The sequence below is a fragment of the Stomoxys calcitrans genome, chromosome 3, assembly GCF_963082655.1.
Source record: "Stomoxys calcitrans chromosome 3, idStoCalc2.1, whole genome shotgun sequence".
NCBI lineage: Eukaryota > Metazoa > Arthropoda > Insecta > Diptera > Muscidae > Stomoxys > Stomoxys calcitrans.
Genome location: NC_081554.1, coordinates 68,576,144 through 68,599,749, shown reverse-complemented (window position 1 = coordinate 68,599,749; position 23,606 = coordinate 68,576,144). Strand labels below are relative to the sequence as shown.

The 23,606-nt window shown below is 37.5% G+C and overlaps 1 protein-coding gene across 1 annotated transcript; it reads right to left on the bottom strand.

The window, feature by feature from the left end:
- Positions 1 to 17,687: 17,687 nt before the first annotated feature.
- LOC106085808 (zinc finger protein 836) lies at positions 17,688 to 19,614 on the bottom strand. The gene is made up of 2 exons (XM_013250222.2): positions 19,512 to 19,614; positions 17,688 to 19,432 (listed from the first exon to the last, which is right to left on the bottom strand). Exons 1-2 carry the CDS (start codon positions 19,612 to 19,614, stop codon positions 17,688 to 17,690), a joined length of 1,848 nt encoding a protein of 615 aa, XP_013105676.2.
- Between the last annotated feature and the right edge of the window lie 3,992 nt (positions 19,615 to 23,606).

Sequence of the window (23,606 nt, the reverse complement as noted above, 5' to 3'; positions counted from 1 at the left end):
ACTTTTGCCTTTTCTTACTGGTTTTTGTATAAATTTTTGGCAGAATCCATGGTGGTAGGATCCCCAGATTCGGCCTGGCCGAACTTAGCACTATTTTACTTGTTTTTGTCTCAGTGCGTCTGGCAAATTTCATCAATATCCATCCAGATTGATATTTAACATCCGATATGCGCTTTTATGGCTACTGTGACTGAAATTTGGATGCAATCTTTGAATATTTTGGATGAAATGTTTCACAATCTTTAGCAATTTTGCATGAGGTTTTATTTGATATCTCAATGGGTCTTCAAGATCTAAGTCTAAGTCATATAAACTGTCAATTTAACATGATATAGTATTTGATTATAAGTAGTAGATATAGGGTATTATATTAGTAGGCTAGGCTCGACTACTGCCTTTCCTTGCTTGTATCCTTCTAGAGTGGATTTATGTTTTATCTCTTTGAATAAATTTTTCACCCATTGTATTGGTCACTTTTTTGAGCATTACTTTTGAATGTCATTTAAATGCACACTTCAATATTTCCACAAAACCAAAAAACTTCACAAATCATTGGTTATTCCATTTGTTTTGTTTATCATTTGATAATAGGCAATTCCTGACGGAAATTAATTGATATTAATTATTAACATACATTAGCACGAAAAAACGAGTATAAAATTAATTTCCCGATAAAGGAGAACACTAGCAACAACACCACTAACAAAAACAAAAACTGCAACTCCACCACCACCTCAACCTTATCGAACGGGCGAGCAAAAAGTTAATGGCATTTTCAACACCACTCCATAATTAAATAACAATTTACGCGCCACAACAAAGTTTGCCACTCTGACTACCACCCCTCCATTGTAGGTTCCTGCCAAAAATAAATGAAACACCATTGAATTGAACACGTTGGCCGATACGGGTCTGGCGTCCAAGTGCAGCTAAGCTACAGCTGCATTGCCCAGTTCGAGGGAAATGCGTGCAACAAAGCATTGAATTGGACTTGGTCTAACCTGACCGCCCGATACCAAAGTGATTAAGAAAAATGAATTAGAAAATGCAATTTTACAACGCCATAGTCCACCAAATGGACGAGAATGGACTAAATTTAGACACCAGATTTTGAAATGGTCACCAGACACAAACAAAATGATTAAGTTTTAGTTAGACGATGTTTTTTTTTTTCTTTTCGATTGAACAGACGGACATTTTTGTTTATTCATTTTCATTTGAGGAAAAGAACAATAACTGGGCGTGGAGCTGTTTGTAGTGGGTCAAATGAAGGAAACTCGAAAAGCTCTTAAATGAATAGTAGAATAGGAATAACAAAAAAAAACCTGCCAAAAATGCCAATTAACCTAAAAATATCCATTGAAAACAGCGCCATAAAACAACCCACCAAACAAAACTAGCACTTGAATGAACAATGGCAGCAACAAAAACAACAACAACAACACCTCTACCCCCGACAGCATCCAATTGAAAAGAGTTGAAAAACAAATTAAACGACCAACAATAAGTCTAAGTCAAGTTCATTCAACTGGTGTTGTTTTTTTTTTCATCTTTAAGACACCAACTCCCAAATCAGCTTAAATCTATTCCAAATCCATCCACACGACTCTTTTTTTTAGACAAAAATCTTAATCCATTATCTGTGCTAAAAAATTGAAATAAAGTGAAATATAATTTTAAATTGTTGACACTAGCTTACAGGAATTTTCATTGCAATGCAGAACAATTTTGGGTTCATGGTGTGGGAGGCGGAAAACTCATACTTAAGGCAAGACAAAATCCCATTGGTTACGTATTCCCAGACTAAAATTTTTCATGGCCTTGTACATACAAAAACTCCATCGATAATGAAGGATCCGCAATATTTTAGGTTAAACTTTGCCATATCTAGGGTATTGGATCAAAAATGACTGAAAAATTTATATAATTTTTGGGGTCTTTAATATGCCAATTGGACAACAAAAACGTTTTGTTTTGGGCACGACTGTCCACATAAAGATGTCGCTCTATTTTAGATGTTAAGAAGAATAATCCAAATTTTTCGTCAGACAAACATAATAAGGGCTCACTACCAAATCGGTGAGTCTGGATCAGTCTAATATACTCCACGGTCTGATGATAGTCCATGGTCCATGGATGCTATATCACGAAACAGTCTGATATAAGTCCATGGTCTGATAAAGTCCTGCCTATGATAAACAAAAAAAAATTAAATGTATCAAGTTTCAACCCAATCTTCAATCTTTTTAATTTTTAAATACTGTGGCGCGATTTCACCAGGAAAACGGCCAGACAGGGCTCCCTCCTCTTCGAACTTAATGGCGCACAGTGGGATGGGAAAAAGATTAGTGGAAATACATCTGCTATTTTTGAACAATGGCAGATGTATTTCGATTTGTTCCGTGTAGACTCAAAAACGGCTGAACCGATTACTTTGAAATTTTCACATATTGTGTAGGTTGGTCGGGAAGGAAGAATAGGCTATATAATTTTGTTGATATTGAAAGGGGGCGGACCCTCCCCCTTACCCCAAAAGTACTACCCAAAAATAAATAAAATGGGATTCAAATGAAAATAAATATGGGATTCAAATGAAAGGTATTCAGGAGTAGAGTACGAATTTCATAACAAAAGTTAGGTTCAAGTACCTTGGGGGCCACCCCAGCCCCAAAACCCCTTAAAATAGGTTTATTTGATAATCATGACAATATGGGACTCAAATGAAAGGTATTCGGGAGTAGATTACGGATATGGTCACGAAATAGGAATAGGCTTAATAATTTCTTAATAACGAAAGTGCGCGAACCCTCCCCCGTTACCCCAAAAACACCACCCTAAATCTAAAGTGGACCGATAAAGACAATATGTGTATCAAATGAAAAGTATGCGGGAGTAGATAATGAATCTGGCAAACAAATTCATGTCGAAGGTCACCCCACCCCCACAAAAACGTCCAAAATGCGCACATTGGCCAATAGCGGATATACGGGACCCGGTTTGTTTGTTCCGTATAGACTGAAAAACGGCAGAACCGATTTTCTCGAAATTTTCGCATATTGTGTAGGGTGATCTGGAAGCAAACATAGGCTATATCATTTTTCGATGTTGGACGGGGGCCGGACCCTCCCCCAAAAAAAAGTGGACCGCTAGAGACAATATATGTATCAAATGAAAGGTATTGGAGACCAGAAAACGAACATGGTGTTAGAATTTGGGTCCAAGTACCCATCGGGCCGCCCAACCCAAAACTCCTCTAAACAGATATATTTGAAGTTCATATCAATATGACACTCAAAAGAAAAGTATGAGGCAGTAGATTACAAATATGGCATAAAACATTAGGTCCAAGTAATGGGAGGTCGCCCACCCCCAAATACCTCCAATGTGGCATATTAGCCGACCATGGCTATATGGGACTTAAATGAAAGGTATTTGGGAGTAGATTATGAACATGACATTAAAATTTGCGTTCAAGTCTAGATGGCGCTTTTCCGCCTAAAGATACTTCAAATGGGTTTTTTAACCCATTAATACAATATGGGAATCAAATAAAAGGCATTTGAGAGTAGAAAACGAATTTGATATCCAATTTTGGAGCCAAGTGTTTTGGGGTACGTCCTAAAGCACCCCCTAAACTGAACTTTATCTCCGTTGGGAATAAAGAAAGAATTTGATATCTATTTTCAGCGCAAAGTGCCGGTGGCCGCTCCAGCCCCAAAACACTCTCCAAACGGTTCATATTTACTGGCCATGGCAATATGGGGCTCAAATTAAATAGATTTGGAAGCACGAATTTGATATCCATATTTGAGTCGAAATGTCTTAGGTGCCATCCCTAAAAAGCACTTCTCATTACCCTAATTTTTAAAAACAACAGGAACCGAGCAGCGGCAAACTTATCACACATCAATAAGTGCTTTCCGATTCAAGTTTAAACTCAATGATAAGGGACCATTTTTTGTAGCCGAATCCGAACGGCGTCTCGCAGTGCGACATTTATTTGGGGAAAATGTTTTAAATAACCATGCATGGCATTGTACCTCGCAAATGTCGCCAACCACTGCTTGAAATTTTGCATAGATACTTAATATTGATGTAGGTCGTTGGGGATCGGATCAGATTTAGATATAGCTCCCGATTTGACTTCTTGAGCCCCTGGAGGCCAAAATTTTTTTACGATTTGGCTAAAATATTGTTAATAGTGTTCTGTTATGACTTCCACCAATTGTGCTAAGTACGGTCCGAATCGTTCTATAACCTGATGTACCTCCCATATAAACTGATCCCCCGATTTGACTTCTTGAGCTCTTACAAACCGCAATTTTTGTCCGATTTGGCAAAAGTTTTGCATGTAGTGTTTTGTTATGACTTCCAACAAATGTACCAAGTACGAATCTCCCTAATCTAATCGGGGATCGGTTTATATAAGGGCTATATAAGTTTATAGACCGATTCGAATCATACTCGCTACGGATATTGAAAATCAGAACATCACTGCTTGGGCCAAAATCAGATGAAATTATCTTTTTATGTGGGGCTACATTAGCCTAATTACAGCCAAGTTGGATGAAAATTATGTTCTCTAGGGGCTGAAGAAGTCTAAACTGTTGATTGGTTTATATGAGAGAAATATCCAAATTGATATGACCCATTTTCAAGCCCCAACCAAAAGTTATGATTTCCATACACGCATGGACAGACGGACGGAATGACTAGATAGTCGGCCTCGTTTTGTAGTAACGCCGAAAATATTGCATCAGGTCCGGGTGACTTAAATGGTTTGAAGCTCCTCAAGGCTCAAGGCCAAGGAGACCATAAATTCCGTTATAATTAACCTTCGATCAACCTCATTATTCCAAGATTCAGGTGTCAACTTCCATTTCGTTTTTATGTTTATGGAAATATAAGAATAGAAATTCCCGGGAATTCCCGGGAAATGAAAAATATTTTTCCCGTTTTCATGGATTTGTTTCAGCTCATGTCATCGTTCCGTGAACTTGGTGAAAATAATTCACGTTAGTGCGTATATAAAATATTTTATATACCTTTGCTAATATGACCTTACCCTAGCGGTCACCGTATGTAATTGTTGTCAAAAATGTCAAAATCTAAATTTCTGAAAAAATTTTTGTAAGCTAGTGTAAACAATTATATGAGTCCCACTTAATGATCAATTACCTACACACTTGTCGGCATGCCATTTTGTTTTTTTTTTGTTTTTGTTACCTCAAATTTTCTCTAATTTTGTATCCATTAGATTTTTGACATCAAACACATATTGGGGCTGAGCAATTATATACATTTGTTAACCTTTAACCTCTGCCGTATTGCACTGGTTTGTCTGCGACTTCAGTAGCCTTTGACTACCGTTTGTGCAGCAGTCTTTTTGCCATGAATTGGTGTCAAGTGTTTGGATATGTGCGTGCACTCTGTACAATTTTGGTAATCGTTTAAGAGCATTTTGCCACATTTGAGGGAGTTGCTACCACAATAGTGAGTGTTGAGAATTGAAAAGCAAATAACAGCAGCATTGTGTCAGAACATGGGGTTTGTGTTGTCTGACAAGTCAGGCCTACTGTCAGAAAAATTGCCAAGTAAAAACCTCGACAAAGATACAGCTATGAGGCCAAGGTACAAAGGAAAGGCGGTTTTGGTAGCATGACTTGCGTAAAGCAATAATTCTCTATATATATTTTTAGAAGTTTTGAGGTGGAATATACTTTTTTGATAATCCTAAAGTTTTGTAAAGAGTGATATGACTTTCGTAATCAGTTTGGCAACTTTAAACCTAAAGATGCGGAATTTAATCTCCCATGGTTAAATAGGCTCCCCCTGCAAAATGTAGAAGGGGTCGAGAAACCTAAACTTAGTAGTCGACTATCCTAAACGAATAAAAGCGTGCTAAGTTCGGACGGACCGAAACTTATAAATCCTCTACCATAGGTCGCATTTGTCAAATTCTTTTCCAGTTATCTCTTTATAGGCATACAAAGGATAATAGATAAGAATTTCTATGCTATTCGAGTTATAACAAGTTATAAACCGAATTTGGCTTGGATGTTGCAGACCATAATGGAAGTCATTGTGAAAAATTTCAACCAATTCGGATAAGAATTGCGCAATATAGGAGCTCAAGAAGTAAAATCGGGAGATCAGTTTATATTATGCTAGCATACCCGGGTCCACTTTGTTACCCCCTTGGATGGTATTAAAGATAACATTCAGTGGACTGCATATTATCTAAGTCAATAAATTACAAAAGCCATGTTTTGATAATTAAACAGTGTAACTGTACTTAAATTTAGCGCACCTAAATGTACGAATTTCAGAAAACTTTTATAGTCGACAAATATACTAAGTGTAATTGCTCATACCATCGCGGTATAATCGAGGCGACGATAGGAAACCTGGAAGGAAGGAAAGAGGTTTCCGATCGAATACCTAAGATGAAACTAGAGGTCTAGTGCGAAGCAGTGCTGCCAGTGACACAGTCGTGGGTTGACGGAACCCTAGTATTGGCATCTGGAAGATCATGTTACACGAACGGATCCAAGCTAGAGGGCAGAGTGGGTCTGGAGGTCAGCATTGAGAACCCAGGAACTGAGATCTATTTTAGACTGCCTGACCATAATACGGTGGTGATCCGGGCGATCACGGAATGCGTGAAGTGGTGTGGTACTAACGCGAGGACGTCGAGTTTGATCATCTTTACCGACAGTAACATTGCCATTAGGGCAATAACAATCAGGATGGTAAGGTCACGAACAGTCTTGCAGTGTAAAAAAGACATTAACGCCTTCTTTGAAGATGGCAAAATCCGCATAGTTTTGGTGCTGGGCCTTAACGGAGTAAAAGGCAGATAATTTGGCGGTAAAGGTCCGAGGACTGCCGTCAATAAACTTGGTTTACCCGAACCCTTTTCGGGTATACGCAATCCTATTTAAGGGCGTGGCCGACGAATGCGCATGCAACACTGTGGAATAGTGAAACGATCAGTATGACGGCGAAAGTCCTATGAGGGATCCAGATCGTGAGAAGACGAGGCTATTACTTAAAGGAAGTAAGAAGGAATTCCTAACTTAAATTTTTCTTTTTCGAGGTTACTTTTTGGTTTTTAGAGCGCACAACAAGCCGATTACTGGCTTAGGTGTATGTTTATAGTGACATAAGGCAGTTGAATATCTGCACCCTTTTTTCAACCTAACCTAAGTGTAACTGTATCCCAATTTTGGTAGCTTTAGCCCAATCCATCGATCGCATTTGCCGAGTTCTTCTCCCGGCATCTCTTCTTAGGCAAAAAAGGATATAAGAAAAGATTTGCTCTGCTATTATTAAATTATTACATGTTGGAGACCTGTGTAAAATGTCAGCCAATTCGAATAAGAATTGCGCCCTTTGGGGGCTCAAGAAGTAAAATAGAGAGATCGATTTATATGGGAGCTGTAACGAGCTATAGACCGATTCAGATCATAATAAGCACCTATGTTGATGGTCATGAAAGGATCCGTAGTACATAATTTCAGGCAAATCGGATAATAATTGCGACCTCTAGATGCTCAAGAAGTCAAGATCCCAGATCGGTTTATATGACAGCTATATCAGGTTATTAACCGATTTGAACCATACTTGGCACAGTTGTTGGATATCATAACAAAACACGTCGTGCAAAATAACCTGATATAGCTGCCATATGAACCGATCGGGGGTCTTGACTTCTTGAGCCACTAGAGGGCACAATTCTCATCCGATTTGGCTGAAATTTTGTACGATGTGTTTTATTATGACTCCCAATAACTGTGCCGAATATGTTTCAAATCGGTCCATAAGCTGATATAGCTGCCATATAAACCGATTGGAGATTTTGACTTCTTGAGCCTCAAGAGGGCTTGATTATTATCCGATTTGGCTGAAAGTTTGCATGAGGTGTTTTATTACGACTTCCAGTAACTGTGCCAAATATGTTTCAAATCGGTCCATAAGCTGATATAGCTGCCATATAAACCGATCTCGGGTCTTGACTTCTGGAGCCACTAGAGGGCACAATTTTTATCCAATTTGTATAAAATTTTGCAAGAGGAGTTTTATTAAGACTTCCAACAACTGTGCTGAGTATGGTTGAACTCGGCCCATAACCTAATATAGCTGCCATATAAACCGATCTTGGGTCTTGACTTCTTGGGCCACTAGAGGGCACAATTTTTATCCAACTTGGATGAAACTTTGCATAAGGAGTTTTATTATGACTTCACACAACTGTGCTGAGTATGGTTGAAATCGGTCCATAACCTGATATAGCTGCCATATGAACCGATCTCGGGTCCTGACTTCTTGAACCACTAGAGGGCACAATTTTTATTCAATTTGGCTGAAATTTTGCATGAGAAGTTTTATTATGACTTCCAACAACTGTGCTGAGTATGGTTGCAATCAGTCCATAACCTGATATAGCTGCCATATAAACCAATCTCGGGTCTTGACTTCTTGAGCCACTAGAGGGCACAATTTTTATCCAATTTGGATGAAATTTTGCACGAGGAGTTTTATTATGACTTCCAATAACTGTGTCAAATATGTTTCAAATCGGTCCATAAGCTGATATAGCTGCCATATAATCCGATCGGAGATCTTGACTTCTTGAGCCACTAGAGAGCACAATTCTTATCCGATTTGGCTGAAATTTTGCATGAGGAGTTTTTTATGACTTCCAACAACTGTGCTGGGTATGGTTGCAATCAGTCCATAACCTCATATAGCTGCCATATAAACCGATCTGGGGTCTTGACTTCTTGAACCACTAGAAAGGACAATTCTTATCCGATTTGGCTGAAATTTTGCATGAGGAGTTTTATTATGACTTCCAATAACTGTGCTGAGTATGGTTGAAATCAGTCTATAACCTGATATAGCTGCCATGTAAACCGATCTGGGGTCTTGAGTTCTTGATCCACTCGAGAGCACAATTTTTATCCAATTTGGATGGAATTTTTTTTTATGACTTCCAACAACTGTGCTGAGCATGGTTGAAATCGGCCCATAACCTGATATAGCTGCCATATGAACCCATTTCGAGTCTTCATTTCTTAAGCCACTAGAGGGCACAATTCTCATCCGATTTGGCTGAAATTTTGCACGAAGTGTTTTATTACGACTTCCAATAACTGTGCCAAATATGTTTCAAACCGGTCCATAAGCTGATATAACTGCCATATAAACCGATCGGGGATCTTGACTTCTTGAGCCTCAAGAGGGCTTTATTATTATCCGATTTGGCTGAAATTTTTTACAACGGCTTCTTCTATGACCTACAACATACGTTTCAAATACGGTCTGAATCGGTCTTTAGCCAGATACAGCTCCCATATAAACCGATCTCCCCATTGTACTTCTTGAGCCCTTAAAGGCAAAATTCTTATTCGATTTGCATGAAATTTTACACATAGACGTCTTCTGTGGTCTACAGCATTCAATTCAATTGGCACAATTCGTTTCTTTTATCCTTTGTTTGTCTAAAAAGAGATACCGGGAAAGAACTCGACAAATGCGATCCATGGTGGAGGGTATATAAGATTCGGCTGGCTGAACTTAGCACGCTTTTACTTGTTTTTCTTTACTTTTTCTTCGTAATTAATAGTTTTTGCTTATATATTTGTGTGTCTAATAAACCTTAAGCGGCTACAATTTACACAAAAACGCAGTAAAAAATTCATTAGAGACATTTATTAAATTTGTTTTGATTTTCAAACGATTTTTCCGCAAAAAAACAGTATCCACACAAAAAAGTCTAAAAAAAAACACACTTTTTATAAACGATACACTTTGGACTTTGTAGCTAGCTTAGATATATGAATAGAATAAGCTAGGCCAGCTTCATGCTAGATGGTGAATTACACGGTGGAGCCAGAAGTGCTTTGGGTAAGGTGGCTCTTAACAAAGTGATCCGGTGGATCGATGGCGGCGGTAACCTATACTCATTCACTCACTCGAACACTACACCGACCGGCTGCCTGATGACGCCGCACCTTAAATTCACAGTTGTTGCTGACGATGTTATGGCTGATGCCGTTACTGGAGCTATTAAATGTTGTTGCAGTCAGTTGCTGGGGTTTTTAATAAATGCAACTAAAACACAACATTATTATAATAAATGCCGTCCACGCAATTTATTTTATTCCTAATGGTAACACAAAAACAATGATAATAAAAGCTATGGTCACATACTGTATAAATTGCACAGAAAATAATTGAGAAAAATTGGAAATAAACTTATTTGGTGGAACTATGAGCATTATTTTTAGTATGATTTTTATATATTTTAAAAATTACTTCCATGACCTAGAAAGGAATTGATCTCAAATTGCGGAAGCGTTTAGAACTTTATCGTCATCATTAACCCATCATAGTTGCTAAGTGAATACGTATTACATGCATGGGATTTCAATCTATTCGAAAAAAGTGATTGAACTACACTTTCGTTGACTTGAAAACGGGCTTGATCGGGCAGATCGAGAAGCGTGCTGGAGGATGCGGGAAAATGCGTGGGAATTGTTGAATTGACAGGCAAGGAAGACATTTCAACTTCCTTGCCTGTCAATTCAACAATTCCCACGCATTTTCCCGCATCCTCCAGCACGCTTCTCGATCTGTACGCTTCTAAAGTCCTCTTATGCGACCAACTGTCAGCCTCATGTTTTTCGAACCATGACTTGATCTTCTTATACCCACCAACTAAGGTTGGGGGTTTATTCATTTTGTCATTCCGTTTGCAACATAACGAAATATCCATTCCCGACCATATAGAGTATATATTCTTAATCAGCGTAAAAATCTAAGACGATCTAGACATGTCCATCCGTCTGCCTGTAGAAATCACGCTACAGTCTTTAAAAATAGAGACATTGAGCTGAAACTTTGCACAAATTCTTTTTTTGTCCATAAGCAGGTTATGTTCGAAGATGGGCTATATCGGACTATATCTAAATATAGCCCCCATATACACCGATCCTCCGATTTAGAGTCTTAGGCCCATAAAAGCCACATTTATTACCCGATTTTGCTGATATTTGGGACAGTGAGTTGTGTTAGGCTCTTCAACATCCTTCGTCAATTTGAACTTGATCGGTTCAGATTTGGATATAACTGCCATGTAGACCGATCCTCCGACTTAGGGTCTTAGGTTCATAAAAGCCACATTTATTATACGATTATGCTGAAATTTAGGACAGTGAGTTTTGTTAGGCCCTTTGATGTCCTTCTTTAATTTGGCCTAGATCGGTATGGATTTGGATATAGCTGCCATATAGACCAATCCTCCGATTTAGGGTCTTACGCCCATAAAAGCCACATTTATAATCCGATTTTGCTGAAATTTGGGACAGTGAGTTTTGTTAGGCCCTTCAACATCCTTCGTCAATTTGACCTAGATCGGTCTAGATTTGGATATAGCTGCCATATAGATCGATCTCTCGGTTTTAGATTTTGGGGCCATAAAAGGCGCACTTATTGTCCGATATCGCTGAAATTTGAGACAGTGAGTAGTGTTAGGCTCTACGACGTCCTTCCTAAATTTGGCCCTGATTGGTCCAGATTTGAATATAGCTGCCATATAGACCGATATCTCGATTTAAAGTCTAGGCCCCAGAAAAGGCGCATTGATAATCCGATTCCACTGAAATTTGACACAGTAACTTATGTAAGGCTTTTCAATATCCGTTTCATATATGGTTCAGTTCGGTTTATTTTTAGATATAGCTACTAAAAAGACCAATATTTTGTTTGGTCCAAATCGAAACATATTTCGATATAGCTGCTATGGGGTGTACGGTATGCATTTTTCACCGGATTTTTACGATAGGTGGTTTTGCATATATACCCGAGGTGGTGGGTATCCAAAGTTCGGCCCGGTCGAACTTAACGCCTTTTTACTTTTTTTTTTGTTCCATACGTCCCTTAAAATAATGGAACATTTTTTTCACCTAGCCCCCACAGCAAATTTACTAAAAAGTAGGGAATTTGAATCCACCTTTGCCGAAAAGGGGTATTTTGGGGGTTTTTGTAAAAAATGTCGGGCATAATAATTTTTACTTCTTTAAGGACTCTTTTTTTCGGCAATGCTCAAAAAGAATTACTAAGATATCATTATTAATTTTTTTCTTAGAATTTTTTACCCTACACCACCACTGTGGTACAGGGTATTATAACTTTGTACATTTGTTTGCAAAGCTAAATAGGAGAAGAGCTAGACCATTGGTCTTTACAAAATTAAGCAAAATGTATTTTATTCGACGTTTTCAAAGTTTCGTCAAAATCGGACCAGATTTACATATAGCTTCCATATATATCTTTCATGTCTGCCTACGACACTGAACGCCAGGGTTCGAATGCTGGCGATAACATCAGAAGAAAATTTTCAACAGTGCTGCCAACATTTTTGAGGAGCTATGCCATTTGAAAAATTGGTATGGCAGCCATTTTAAAACTTCTCCCCAAAGAGGTGTCACACTGCGGCCAGCCGTTCGGACTTGGCTATAACAAGGAGGCCCCTTATCATTGAGCATAAACTTGAATTGGATATTGTTATGTGAGAAGATTGCCCCTGTTCCTTAATGGAATATTCATGGGCAAATTTGCATTATGCTTTACTTACTCAAACCGGCTATGACAGAATATTGGTCCCATTAGCCGAATGTAAAATTGCGTTTCAAGTGACTCGGTCTTCTGCCCTTCATCTTAAATCTGTGACACGAAGTTTCGAGATAGTCAAAGGTTAAATAAACGTTAAAATAAAAAACATAATATTTCTTTTAAAAAATATGATTTTTTTATTAAAAATCTTTTCCATATTAATAGTTTTTTTTTTATAAAACAAAAGGCATACATATATTTACAGCATTATTTGTCTTATATTTCTTGAGCAATGAAAAGACACTTAAATAAATGGCACAGGTAGGGAGATATACACAGGGAAACCGGCGATAATTAGACAATATGTTTCAATCTAATGATTCTAACCGATTGACTTGGGCAATTAATAAAATGTTTTATAAATACTTAACTAACTTAAAGCTAAGTAAGACATAATCAACAAACAGAAGGTGGGTAAATAAATTAATAAAAATCAATATGTGTGTGTGTATGTGTTTAGAAACTTAGAAGAAAAAAAATCCAACAAGTAGAGGGAACAACAAATCTTACAAGCTAACCTATACATATGTGTGAACGAGGTATAACAAGTTTAAATTGAGTTAATAAATAAATAACTATTGATTGATAATAATGCAATAAATATAAAATAAATAACAAATAACAATATTAACTGCAATGGTACTTTATACATATTTAGGTTTGAGGAAAAAATAATACAGAATGCATGTTGTACAATGGCAATGGCATAGAATAGAATTTATCTATTACTTAGATAGAATATTTCTTATAATTGATATGAAATTGAATTGACATGAAGGATGTATTAATAAAACTAAATATATTGGGTGTGTATTTTTGACTAGACAACCGTCAGACAGACACTGGATTATGGATTAAATGATTATATGTGAATGTGAATAAATAACTAAAATAAGATTAACAAAATAATATTAAAGAAGTATGTTTGTGTGTTGGTGACTAATGAATGACTAAAGTTGTCTGATTTAATAGTTGTATAAATGATAATTAAATTAAATTGATTTTAATTAAAAAATAATTTACATGTTGATTTACATTGATAGATGATGTTGGGTTTGAAATGAAGAATGATTTACTTATATGTTTTAAATGAAGAATTTGTAAAGTTTTTATTATACAGTGAGCATCAAAAGCGATGAAGTTGGGTTTGAAATGAAGAATGGTTTGCTTTTAAGTTGGAAATGAAGAATTTTCAATGTTTTATTATACAATGAGCATCAAAAGTGATGATGTTGGGTTTGAAATGAAGAATGGTTGACTTATATGTTGGAAATGAAGAATTTGTAATGCTTTTATTATAAAGGGTGATTTTTTTGAGGTTAGGATTTTCATGCATTAGTATTTGACAGATCACGTGGGATTTCAGACATGGTGTCAAAGAGAAAGATGCTCAGTATGCTTTGACATTTCATCGTGAATAGACTTACTAACGAGCAACGCTTGCAAATCATTGAATTTTATTACCAAAATCAGTGTTCGGTTCGAAATGTGTTCATTCACCGTAACGTTGCGTCCAACAGCATCTTTGAAAAAATACGGTCCAATGATTCCACCAGCGTACAAACCACACCAAACTGTGCATTTTTCGGGATGCATGGGCAGTTCTTGAACGGCTTCTGGTTGCTCTTCACTCCAAATGCGGCAATTTTGCTTATTTACGTAGCCATTCAACCAGAAATGAGCCTCATCGCTGAACGGTGAATGAACACATTTCGAACCGAACACTGATTTTGGTAATAAAATTCAATGATTTGCAAGCGTTGCTCGTTAGTAAGTCTATTCATGATGAAATGTCAAACCATACTGAGCATCTTTCTCTTTGACACCATGTCTAAAATCCCACGTGATCTGTCAAATACTAATGCATGAAAATCCTAACCTCAAAAAAATCACCCTTTACAATTAGCATCAAAAGTAATGATGTTGGGTTTAAAATGAAGAATGTTGAAAATTAAGAATTTTCAATGTTATTATTATACAATGAGCATCAAAAGTGATGATGTTGGGTATGAAATGAAGAATGGTTTACTTATATGTTGGAAATGAAGAATTTGTAATGTTTTTGTTATACTATGAGCGTCAAAAGTGAGTCAAAACCCATTGAAATTGAATTTATTACAAGATTGCGTCATATATTCATCCATATTCTTTAAAATTTATAATATTTTAAGAATTGCTATGTCCTATGTACATACTTGCTATAATCTTACCAAAGCCAAAAATTTTACTAGTGTTGACAAGCTTTTGACGCTCTCTGTAACTCAAACTTTGTTGTTTATTGTTTACTGTTCATTGTTTTTTTTTTTTGTTTTTTTTTTTTTTTTTTTTTGTCAGGGATGAATAAGAATAAGGGAAATATTTTAGAAGAACTTGAAGCTTAGCTAAAAGTTTGCCCTTGTTCCTTAGTGGAATGTTCATGGGCAAAATTTGCATTTGCATTCTCCAAATTTTTTTGAATTAATGGATAAAATAAAAAATCTAATTGTATGCACCGAATTAAGGAAACCTGACTAAACTAATCTAAAATTGAAACTTGGTTTTGAGCCTACTAAACTATCTTTGGTGAACCTAACATAACTTTATTTCTTTTTTGGTAACTAGCACTAAACTAATAATGAAACTGGCTTCTAGCTTACTTTTTTTGGTATACCTAATGACTATAATTTTATTTTATTTTTTTTGGCAATTGATTACTAAACTAACTGTGAAACTGGGTTCTTGACTAAACCATCTTTGGTATTCCTAACTTGGTTAATTTTCAGATTTGGTTGCTAGCTAATTTTTAGCTCTAAGCTATCTTTGGCATTCCTAACTAGAAAAGGATAAAAATTTTCAAAGGAAGTAAGACTAGAGTTGTAAGAAAATTTAACTTACAAGTAGTTTTGGTTAAACTACGAAAACTATATGCAATTATGAAGCCATTATAACCTTCAAAACCCAGGAAAATTATTTGAAATTTTTTTATAGATAGCTTAAGGACAATTTTTGATACTAAGAGCAACAGTGATTTACAATTAAGTGAACTAAAAAATCCTAAAGAGAAAACTAGTAAAGAAAGGCAAAAGTCTGCCGGTGACGACTGTATAATACCCTACACCTACGCTGTAAGAACAGAGTGGGAGCTCTATCTAATGAGAAACAAATTTGATAGACCTCGCGTGTAGTATTTTGTTATTACTTCTCACAACTGTGCTTAGTACGGTCTAAATCAGTCTATAACCTGATATAGCTTCTAATAAACCCATCTTCCGATTTAACTTCTTGAGCCACTGGAAGCCTCAATTTTCATCCCAGTTGGCTGAAATTTTGCACATATTGTTCTGTTATGACTTCTAACAACTTTGCTAAGTACGGTCTAAATCGGTCTATAATCTTATATAATAGCTTCCATATAAACCGATCGCCTTATTGTACTTCTTGAGCTTGCGGAGTGTGCATTCTAATCGGATTTGGCTCCTAGACCTTTATTATAGGTGCAAAATATTGTCTAAATCGGTTCATAATCTGATTTAGCTCCCATATTAACCAATCTCCTGATTTTACTTCTTTAGCTAGGGATAATAATTTTGCTACCTTGGTACTTTTTTTTGATACTTTTAGGACACCGAAAATGCCACGTAACCCCCGCGAGACATTTGGTACTTTTTCGAGAATAATAATTTTTCATTTTATTTTCGACGACTGAAGAAAGGAAAGAGTATTAATTCTATTATCAGCATTAGCATTACCTGTCGGCATTGGCAAAAATCTATTTCTAAGTCCTTAAGTACTTCCTTAATATTATCAATGATATAAACCTAGAAATTCTGTCAGAAGATGGTAAATTCAGCTTCAGATATGAAGATAATACTTCCAGAAACGGCATATGGCATTAAGTTTAGCCGAATCAAACTTTTGTATGGAAACCTTATGATCTTTGTACTGACATAAAATTAGGGAGTTGGTTGTGAATCATACTCTTCATATTCACCGAAATAGATTGAATGACACCTTAAACTGATTTAGCACCCCTATAAACCGATCTACCGTTCTACTTCTTGAGCCCTTATTGTGGCATTTCTTATCTAATTTGGCTGAAATTTTACACAATGGCTGAAATTTTGCACAATGACTACTTTGGTGTCCAACATCGAATCCAAGTATGCTTCGAATCGGTCCATAAGCAGATATGGCTCCAATAGCATGGTAATTTTGATCCATGATCCTATGTTTGCCTATAAAGAGATAACTGGCCAAGTGCTTGAAAAATGCGATCCATGTTAGAGAGTATATAAGATTCGAACTTAACACTCGTTATACTTGTTTCAGCTGGTTACTCTTTAAAGAACTTTTGTGTAAAAATTGAAAGAGTTATTTCAGAACTATTTTTTTTTAACTCAGATATACGAATTCTTCTTGTTTAAGAAGAGTCAAAACTGCATTTGAGGTTTTACTAATAACTTAGCTAAGCTTCAAACCATTGGTAAATGTAAAATAATATAAAGGAATATTGGAAATAATTCATAATGATAATAAGGTCCCGACTCAAGAATTTTTTACCATTGGTAAATGTAAAATAAGTTAAAGGAATATTAAAGATAACTCATAATGATAAAAAGGTTGCGAATCAAAGACTTTTTAAATTACATTCCTCTTACAAACATTCGTCATTTCAAACCTAAATTTCCACACTAAAAAAAGCATATCTTCAAATTGGAAATCCAAATTGTATAGCAAACACAAAATGAAGAAAGCGTTTCTGTTATAGAATAACTTCACCATGAGTAGTTCTTCACACCACAACCAAACCAATGATGTCATTTGAACTCTTACGGCCTTATTCACCAAACTTAATATAGATTTCAAATAGGTTTATTTGGCAGATTTCCTTTAAAAAACTCTCAAATAAACCTATTTTAAGGCTTCATTAGGTTTTGAGAATAAGGCCGTTAGTTTCAATAAAAATTGGTAAAAAATAAAATAAAAAATATACAAAATTATATACAACCTGTTATTCTCTCATCTTCCTAATAATCACTCATCTGATGTATCAGAGGATGCACATTCTGTTGCATTTGATATTCCTCTTCAGTATCATTTTCACTGCTATCCACACTGCCGGCATAGTATATTCTCTGCTGTTGGTGTTGCTGCTGCTGCTGCTGTGGGTTGGTGGGGTGTAGATTTTCATCATAAACCGGTGAATTACCTCGGCTGATGAAATTATTTTGCAAACCCTGCAAATGTTGCTGCAGTTGTTGATGATTCAAACCACTGGTGGCCTTTAGCGAATCCACAGGAGTCGGAGATACAGATTCTCCACCACTATGAGGCGGCGAGGATTGACAACCATTTTGCAAATGTTTCCCCAGCAAAGACATGCGTGAAAATGATTTGGTACACGAAGGACAGGAGTATTTCTTAACATCCGAGTGGGTTTGCATGTGTGCCCTGAGATTTGAGCGATCGGCAAAAGCTCGATTGCAATGCTGGCAGCTGAAAGGTTTCTCGCCGGTATGGGTGCGTATGTGACCTTGCAACAGCCAGGGTCTTGAGAAGGCTTTGCCACAAATGGGACATTTGCAGGGTAGGGTATGAGTGCGAATGTGCATTTTAAGCGCGCCCAAGCTGACATAGGTTTTGTCGCAATTTTTGCAATTGAATACCTTTTTCACTTGATTTCCCTCCGCCGCAGGGCAATGGAATTGTTGATGTTTGTTTAGGCCAGAGAAAGTTGAATAGGATTTGCCACAATCATTGCAGTGATAACGTGGCACCCCCACAGGTTTTTGCATGGACTGCGAGGAAGCCAAGGCTGAAGCTTGTATAAGAGCTGCCGCCTGATCGGTGGTGAATTCTGTGGAATCATGTGTGGTGGCTCCTCCCTCGGGATTGCTGCGTATAATCTTGTATTCCGTGCTTTCAAAGGCATGAGTCTGCTGATGTTTCACCAGGCCAGCATAGGTGGCATAGCATTTGTTGCATTGCTGGCATTGATAATACAAATCATTTGAGGTTTTCAATTTCAAGGGCATATTTATATTGTTGTTATTGGTGTTGTTGTTCAAAGGCTTGCCCAGCTCATTATTGTTGTTGTTGTTTGGTAAAGTTGATAAATTCTCCTCAGGTCTGAAGTTCTGCAAGCCCAATAATGCCCTGGCCACATTATGCAGATTGACATTCTCTCCCAATATCTTCTTTGCTGCTGCAGGCCTATAGGATAAATCTTCTGGCTCATAGCTATCCTTGGGAATTCTACTATAAGGCTCACTATCTTGCAGTGGCTTGGGTGAAGTTTCACGTGAAAAGTTCTGTGGTTTTAGACAATCCTCATATTCGGCTATGGATTTCATAAGATTATTGTTGAAATTTCTCATGCCATTAAGTGGACTATTTTCCACACTGTAAACATTGTCCATGGGCTCGGTTTTCACAGTGGCTCCATAGAAATTTTCAGCCTTGGGCAGTGGAGGCGAGGGATTGCTGATGTTATCAATATCCTCGTTGGCAGCATTCTGGGGAAAAGGAAATTCGCCATAACCCAAACGAGCCAAGCTGCGGGCGATTTCTTCTTTGGTGAAGACATCAGGGAAGGCGCGGGCAATTTCTCGAGTCTCTTCCCAAATGCGACGAGCCAAATCTTCCTTGGTCTGTGTATGAAATTTGGTTTGCAATTCCAAGGGAGATAAGGTGAGCATGTCTTCATGTTCGTATTTGGGACTCAGCAAGGGTGTGGCGCATGAGTTTTTGCTTAAGTCCACGGGACCTTCATCTGAAAATTTAGGAATGAAAGGAATTAAGATTTTGAAACTTAGATAGTCCCTCTAGGCCTAGTTGTTTGTTCTACTTACCCTGATCTAGAGCCGCATCTGTGTTATCCAATAAATAATCCTTGCCCATCATCATGATGGGTCGTTTCTTCAGGGGACATTTGCTGTAGTTTAACTTATCCATTTTGTAAACTTTTATCACTATTATCCACAGTAAACGATTTACTAATCTCTAGGCACATTCACTTGTACTTTCTCTCTCTTTCTCTTCTCTGTTTTAGGTTACTCTCTAAACTTTTAATAAATTATTAATAATTTTTCTTTCGAGAGATGCTAATATTCTTGGACTTTTTGGTTTTTTGTTTCTTCAAATCACTTTAATCACTGCAATGCTTCTCCTCAAATGTTCTTTGCACGAATGATGTAATTGCTAACGATCACTTTGATATTTATACTCAACTCTGTGCAGATTGAGGATCTTCACAAGCCCTTGATTGAAAAATACCTCACAAAAATTTTCAACCCTCAACCTCCCCTTTTTCGTTTGCCTGATCTGGGGGTAGAAATAATGCGACAAACCAACCATCACACATAGGTTTGTACTTCCGATTTTCAAAGCATCTATTGTTTGTGGCAAAAACATACATAGGCACTCGGTGGCGGCGATCCTCAATTTCAACCACCTTAAACCAGAGCTGGCACAAATGTTCTCTCGCTCTTTCAATGTGGCATACAATGCGCAGGCGCACACACCAAATCATAAAAGCACCAGATGTTCTTGGCGGTGGCGAGGAGGCAAGCTGCAGAATCCAGCAATATGTGGCTGCAACTGAGAGGCGGCTGAGTCTGAATAGCACGTGCCTTCACAGACACAGTCAAACTACCATGGTTTCAAAGACTATACAGCCAAACGTCTGGCCAGAGCCACCAAAAGTGACAAGCATGTGTGTAACGCTTGCTCACCATCAACATCATTATTAACTTCAAACCTGAAGTCCAACAACAACTTCATTATTAGTAACCTCATCATGGTCTTGGTCATGATCATGTGAGACCGAGATTTCTGGGGACTCTTAAGAAAATCACATTTCCCCTACATTCATCAGTGCTCTGTTATTGAACGAATGAGCGCCCAACAGCACCTGGTTGAAGTTGCCGGCAGTTGCTGATCACCTCAATAACGCTCTTCTATTTCAAAACATATGGGTGGAGTTGAATCTCTTTTATCTTATTTGTGTTTGTATTATGGATCTTTTCACAACATGCATAAGATTATCATTGACTCTTTCTCTTCTTCGGTATGTCTCTAAGTGAGCAGCTTGTATAAAATTTGTCTCGTGCTTATTCTTTACTCTTGATAGTAGGAGCTCTTTTATGGGCCATTATGTACTCTTTGATGCAGGTACCCACAGAGAACGTGCTATAATTAACTTAACATCTGCCACTGGCTCTTTTTATTTATGGGGAAAGAGTCAACATTGTATGGTTTTGGGGGAGCCAAAGCTCTTACAAAGTTAACTTATATATCTCTCTTAACTTTAAGTTGTTTCAATTTCATTTTGAGGAACGAATCTCAAGTTCTAAGAGAATTACGCTTAAGTTAAGAGTTCAATAATGCCCCCCACTAATCTGCTCTTAATTCAGGCGAATTTCAAGTATTAATCTGAGCAAATATTAAGATTTTCTTCGAGTTTTAATGTTCAAAGAAAATATTATATTTTTTCACTTGATGGGGAATTAAAATTAGATTTTAAGCATCATATTAATTGATATTAATTTAAAGAATATCTTATATATAAAATTCAATATGTATTTGTTTGTTTGTTCCGTATAGACTCAAAAACGGCTGCACCGATTTCCTTGAAATTTTCTTAGATTGTATAGGTTGGTCTGAAGGAAATATAGGCTATATAATTTTTTGATATCGGGAGGGGGGCGGACCCTCCCCCTTACCACAAAAGTACTACCCAAAATAAAAGTGGAGCGATCGGAACAATATGGGATTCAAATGAAAGGTATTCAAGAGTAGAGAACGAATTTTATAACAAAAGTTGGGTCCAAGTACCTGGGGGGCCTCCCCAGCCCCAAAACCCCTTATAATAGGTTTATTGAACAATGATGACAATATGGGACTCAAATGAAAGGAATTCGGGAGTAGATAACAAAACTGACATACAAATTCATGTCGAAGTATAGGGGGTCATCCCACCCCCACAAAAACGGCCATAGTCGACAAATTAGCCAATCACGGATATATGAGACTTGGGTTGTTTGTTCCATATAGACTAGAAAAACGGCATAACCGATTTTCTCGAAATTTTCGCATTTTGTGTAGGTTGGTCTTGAAGAAAACATAGGCTATATAATTTTTCGGTATCGAAAGGGGGACGGACCCTCCCCCTTATACCAAAAACACAACACAAGATCAAAAGTAAACCGATCGACACAATGTATGTATCAAATGAAAGGTATTGGAGAGTAGAATACGAATATGGTATTAAAATTTGAGTCTAAGTGCCCGATGGCCCCAACCCCAAAACTCCCCCAAACAGACATATTAGGCTATCATTTCAATATGGTGCTCAAATGAAAGGTATTCGAGAGTAGATTTCGAATCTGGCATACAAAATCAGATCGAAGTATAGGTGGTCACGCCACCACTCAAAAACGCCATTAGACCCTATATGAAACTTGTGTAAGCATAGGCTATGTGTAAGCATAGGCTATATAATTTTTAAACATCTTGTGGAGGCGGACTCTCCCCCTTACCCAAAAAACGACCCATATCTGAAAGTGGTCCCATGGGCACAATAAGGGTATCAAATGAAAGGTATTGGAGACCAGAAAACGAGTTACAAATTTCAAATTTTGCCCATGAACGTTCCACTAAGGAACAGGGGCAAACTTCTCACATATCAATCAGTGCAGCCCGATTTAAGTTTAAGCTCAATGATAAGGGGCCTCCTTTTTATAGCCGAGTCAAAACGGCGTGCCGCAATGCGACCCCTCTTTGGAGAGAAGGTTTACCACAACCCCAAAACTCCTCTTAACAGATATATTCGAAGTTCATGTCAATATGAGACTCAAATGAAAATTATTTGGCTGTAGATTACAAATATGGCATAAAACTTTAGGTCTATGTAATGGGAGGTCGTCCCACGCTCACAGGTGCATATTTGCCGACCATGGATATATGCGACTCAAATGAAAGGTATTAGGAAGTAGAAAACGAATTTGATATCAAGGTTTGGAGCCATGTTTTTTGGGGTACGCCCTAAAGCAACCCCTAAACTGAATTTCATTTTCGTTGGGAATAAATAAACAATTTGATGTCTGTTTTCAGTGGAAAGTGCCGGTGGCCGCCCCAGCCCCAAAACACCCTCCCAACGGATTTAGATATAGCTGCCATATAGACCGATCTCTCGATTTAGGGTTTCAGGCCCAGTCAGTTGTGTTCCGCCCTTCGTCATACTTCTTAAATGTGGCTGAGATAGGTCCAGATTTGGGTATAGCTGCCATATAGACCGATCTCTCGATTTAACGTTTTGGGTCCATAAATAACGCATTTATTGTCTGATTTTGACGAAATTTGGGACTGCGAGTTGCGTTAGGCCTTTCTACAACTTTCTGCAATTTGGCTCAGATCAGTCCAGATTTGGATGTAGCTGCCATATAGACCGATCTCTCGATTTAAGGTATTGGGCCCATACCAGACGGACTTATTGTCCGATTTCGCCGAAATTTGGGCAGTAAGTTGTGTTAGGCCCTTCGACATCCTTCTTTAATTTGGCTCAGATCTCTCGATTTAAGGTTTTGGGCCCATATAAGGCGCATTTATTGTCCGATTTCGCCGAAACTTGGGACAGTGGGTTGTGTTAGTCCCTTCGACAACTTTCTGCAATTTGGCTGAGATAGGTCCAGATTTGGATATAGCTTCCATATAGACCGATCTTTCGATTTAAGGTTTTGAGCCCATAAAAGACGCATTTATTATCCGATTTCGAAGAAATTTGGGACAGTGAGTTGTGTTAGGGGCTTCGACCCCCCTCTCCAATTTGGCCCAGATCGGCTCAGATTTAGATATAGCTGCCATATAGACCGATCTCTCGATTTAAAGTCTTGGCCCTATAAAAGGCGCATTTAAAATCCGATTTCGTTGAAATTTGACACAGTGAC

Excerpts from the sequence above, each read along its gene's own strand:
- LOC106085808 (XM_013250222.2), bottom strand. The coding sequence starts at position 19,614 with ATGGATAAGTTAAACTACAGCAAATGTCCCCTGAAGAAACGACCCATC. Across the intron at positions 19,433-19,511 it reads AGATGCGGCTCTAGATCAGG|ATGAAGGTCCCGTGGACTTA; the intron begins GTAAGTAGAACA and ends CTAAATTTTCAG.